The following is a 4778-nucleotide window of genomic DNA, read 5'->3' on the forward strand; positions in this document are numbered from 1 at the left end:
AACAAAAGGAATATGAAAAAAAGAAGAGGAAGGAATAAAAATTAGGCAACGTTTCCTTGGTGTTGTGCGTATATTGAAAAGTAAAAAAACACAAAGAGCTATTATAAGAAAGACAGTGGGACCAGCAAGTCATGAGAGCTACGAGGACTTTAAAAAGACATGAAAACTATGTAGCAGCCTCCAGATTATTATCTTTTTTTCAAACATCCCATGTGGTTTTACAACCAATCATCTTTTTAAAGTTTTCAATTTTTCATGATCTATTATTAATAAAAGGACTTTTTACCTATATTTAGAATAATATAGATAAATAAATAATGGTAAAAGAGCTCATCTTTATATTAAATCTAATGATTGGAATTGAACCGGCACCATATAAGCATAAATATATATATCTCTATTTATCTCATCTCTACTTATCTCATTTCTTTCTCTCAACCCCTCTTTTGTTCCTTTCAGCACCGTGCATGGCAAGCCAACCAGATTGTGCACCACCTTTCTCGCAGTGCTTCCTTTCAGCAAGGACCCAACAAGACATTGAAAGAGATGAACAAATCTACAACTCCTATGAAAAGCTCACCTCCCAACTCCCCATCCGCCGTGACTGGTCTCCATTTGACCTCCAACTCTTCCAATCCTTTTGGATACCTACCAAGTTTGTTCCTCCATGCATGGCCATCCAAGCCCACTTCAACCCTCGTCCCTCTGACATCCTTCTTGTTACCAGCCCTAAATCAGGCACCACATGGTTAAGCGCTCTCTCCTTCGCCACCTTACACCGTCACTCCTTCTCCCTCTCCCTCTCGGACAACCCTCTTCTCACCAGAACTCCTCGTCAATGTGTCCCTTTACTTGAAAATTTCTTCTTTCACCGCACCATACCTAATCTTAACGTCTTACCATCTCCCACTATCTTTGCTACTCATTTACCTTTCTCTTTACTACCTGAAAGTGCTCTCAGATGCCGAATTGTTTATCTCTGCCGTGATCCCAAGGACACATTTGTATCACTGTGCCATTTCCTTGAGAGTTGGATGATTAGTTCTACTGAACACAAGAGTACTACTCAAGGCTTTGATCTCAGCAAGGCATTCCAGATGTTCTCCCAAGGAACATCTACTTTTGGCCCTTTCTGGGACCATGTGCTGGGATACTGGAAGGAAAGCTTGAGATCACCGGAAATGGTGCTCTTCTTTAGGTATGAGGAGATGATGGAGGATCCAGTTAACCATTTGAGAAGACTGGGTCAGTTCATGGGATGTCCTTTTTCCATGGAGGAAGAAAGAGATGGAGTAGTGGAGGACATTGTGAAGCTTTGTAGCTTTGACAACTTAAGAGAGCTCGAGGTAAACAAGGATAATAAGGGCAGTTTGGAGGAGAAGAGACCACCAGCATCTTCTTTTTTCAGGAAGGGAAAAGTGGGTGATTGGGTTAATTATTTGAGCATGGAGATGGCTGAGAAGTTGGATGCTATTACTAATGAGAAGCTGCATGGATCTGGTCTTAGTTTTGAGTCTAGCAGTGTGGTTCCATAAAAACATCATCTCAAGGCTAGGGTTTTATGATCATCACATGTGTGTTTGCTTTCGTATGTGATGAAATTGAATGTGTCTCTTGAAGTTCCTAGCTGATTAGTTTCAATAATGGCTGTAAATCCCAATCAAATCTAAATGCAGGGGTTTTACTGTTTGTTTTGTTTAACTTTAATATTTTACTCATGCATGGTCTGAACTTAGTGAGTGATTGATTATGTAATTCTATTTTGATGCCAGTGTTGTGCCAGTGCTGTGTGGATATATGCATAAAAATGTGTACGTAATATGTGTCTTTTTGACACCAAGCTATATGGTTCAGGACTTCATGGGCATGGCATATTAAGGTGGGTCGACATCGCATGTAATGTCTGGCAGCTACCTGCTCCTCAAGCTGTGGAGCATAACCCCCTGTTTGGTTCAGAGGGGGAGTGGGGAGGAGGGGTGAGGGGAGTGAGGGAGGAGTATGGAGGGTTTGAGAAAAATATTGTGTTTGGTTCATGGAGGGGTGTGGAGGAGTAGTTTATTTTTTTGTTTAGTTGAAAAAAAGGAGTGGGGAGGAGAGAGAAAAGAGTGTAATGTGTATTTGACTATTTTTGCCTTGTCTGATAAAAATAGGTAATAATATATATAATAATCAATTGTAGAATAATAATAATAATAACACAATATATAATATATGATAAACATTATAAAACACACACAATAATTAGGGAAAAATATTTATTTGAAAAAAAAATTATGAGGAGTCATAACATCTTGATTATAATTGACAAATATTGGTTAAAATGTGAACACCCAATGATCATTCAAACATACCCTATTTTTGTCATATTTATTCATAAACTTAAAAAAAAAATGGTGAAAACATACTTGGAAAGCATACCCTATTTTTTTCATATTTAACAAAAATTATGCTCATGATAAACATATTCACAATCCCAAACAAACAATCACTATGATACAATAGGAATTCTACATATAGGTGAAGGGCATTAATGATATTTTGCATTATTTAAAAATAAAAAAACAATAAACATCCACTCCCCCAAAAGACCCCAATTTGGGGGAGTGGATTATGAGGGGTGAGGAGGGGTGCCTCACCCCTCCTCACCCCCTCTCACCCCCCTTCACTCCCTCAACCAAACAACACCCACACCCCCAACACCCCTCACCCCTCCTCCCTCCCCCAACCAAACAAAAAAGCCATTTATTTATAAAATCACATAAATACAAAAGGATAGATTTTGTGTCTTTAATTAGCACACATTTATAGGGGTTGTAAGTTGTAACATTCCCGGCGAACATTTCTGGCGATTGAGACCCTAATATAGCTCAGAAGTAGTCTACTCCCCCAGTCAGCTCGGACAGGTCAGATCTGTGATTCTTGGTAATCATCGCTGGTCCAACTTCCCTATCCTTTTCAGTTTCTTCTTTTTTTTCCTCTTCTTTTCCTTTTCTTATATCGAGTACCTCATTATTGGAGAGAACTCAAGTTGTTTTCTCTTCCGTTGTTTTGTTTTCCTTTTGTGTGTTTGTCCTTCTTCTCTTTTTTTTTCAATAAAGTTATAGTTTATCCATTTTAATAAGAAAAAAAAAGTTGTAACAAGTTCAAACACAAATAACACACAGCCTTATTTCAAAATTTTCACAAGCAAAAGTAGAAGTTTGAGCACTCGGTCAAAACAGTAAGAAAAAATATACAATTCTCAAGGAGTTACACATGCGAGGATGCCTGCGACCCTAATACTCAAGCTAGCTCCTAACTTGGTAGCTGACATGTAACCAAGTATCGATGGATACACCCAGGTAGGAGAGCTCATCTACAGACATCTTTGCATTGCCACACACTCTTATTTGTAGTTTATCTCTCATTGGTCTATTTTTGTTTCTATTGTAACTATTGTTGTAGTTTCCACACCTAATGGACTTTCATTTCAGTTCTATAACTATTCTATTTTTGTATTTTTTTTAATAAATTCATGGTTTATCCATGTTATAAAAAAAAATCACAAACTTACCATCTAAACCTTTTAAGAGAAAATCTTAACAAACAAATTGACAAATTAATCCTTAACTGCATTTAAAATTAGTCCCTAACAACATTTTTTTTACATTGAGTCTTCAGAAAATCAATATTCAATCCCTAGTTTTAATCAAAAAATTAAAAAAAATGCAAATCCAAATCATATAATCGCATATTAATGTGTATATATAGTACGGGATTCTATATATCCTAGCATTTAGGTATAAAAAATGAAGTATTAGACTATTAGTATAGAAGGATTTATTCATTCGAATTTAAGTAAAAGAAGAAAAAAAATTGGCAGAATAGTCAATTGGTAGTGAGTTTATTTTATATGAGAAGGTTGAGTGGATGCGTGAGTGGTGATGATTTGTCCATATTAAAATAAAAAATATCAATTATAATAAAAAATAAGTTGAAAAACAAGAAGAGGAATAAATTTAATGAAAAAAACAACACCGTATATAAAAATAAGGAGAAAAAATAAATCAGAATAATAAGAGGAAACACGAGTAGGAGAATGAGAAGGACAAGTATTAAAAAAGTGGCATGGGTATAACATCAACTTAGTGAGAAAATAAAATTAATAAATGAACTAATAAATAAAAACTGTCATAGACAAGGTTGAAGGGGCTTGTAGGTTATTAAAAACCAAAAGTTGCGGCACCTGCATGCCAAGGATAAGAAGACCAACAAAGAGCTCGTCATTCCTGATTCCTCTGAAACAAATAGGGATGGCAATAGGATGGGGCGAGGGCGGGCACACCTCTACCATCCCCGCCCCAGATAGCAATTAGGTGGGGGCGGGCGGGCGTGCCTTTACCATCCCCGCCCGCCCCATCCCGTCCTCCTTTTTTTCATAAACCACCCGCCCTGCCCTGTCCCGCTCATAGTTAGAAATAAGTAACTAAAAATTCCTAAAAAAACATTTTTTTAAAAATAGATTTTTTTTAATAAAATATATACTTATAAAAAAACAAAAACAAGCTCATAAGATATTTTTTGAATTTTTTTTTAAAAAATTCATTTACCCCCTACACTATATAATATTTATGATAAGTTAAATTATTAGCGGGGAAAAACCAAAGCCGCCCCGGCCCGCCCCGTCTAAAGCCACCCAGTTCGGGGCGGATCGGATCGGAAATCACAGGTTGGTTTGGTTTTTGCCATCTCTAGAAACAAATGCATACAACCCCATGTGCTTTTGCATCCATCACAAA

At 36.9% G+C, this 4778-nt stretch overlaps 1 protein-coding gene across 1 annotated transcript; it reads left to right on the plus strand.

The window, feature by feature from the left end:
- Positions 1-447: 447 nt before the first annotated feature.
- Positions 448-1670, plus strand: LOC120274020 (cytosolic sulfotransferase 15-like). The gene has a single exon (XM_039280764.1). The coding sequence runs from the start codon at positions 468-470 to the stop codon at positions 1533-1535; it is 1068 nt and encodes a 355-aa protein (XP_039136698.1). The 5' UTR covers positions 448-467; the 3' UTR covers positions 1536-1670.
- The last annotated feature ends 3108 nt before the right edge of the window (positions 1671-4778 follow it).

Source organism: Dioscorea cayenensis, chromosome 12 (assembly GCF_009730915.1).
Source record: "Dioscorea cayenensis subsp. rotundata cultivar TDr96_F1 chromosome 12, TDr96_F1_v2_PseudoChromosome.rev07_lg8_w22 25.fasta, whole genome shotgun sequence".
NCBI lineage: Eukaryota > Viridiplantae > Streptophyta > Magnoliopsida > Dioscoreales > Dioscoreaceae > Dioscorea > Dioscorea cayenensis.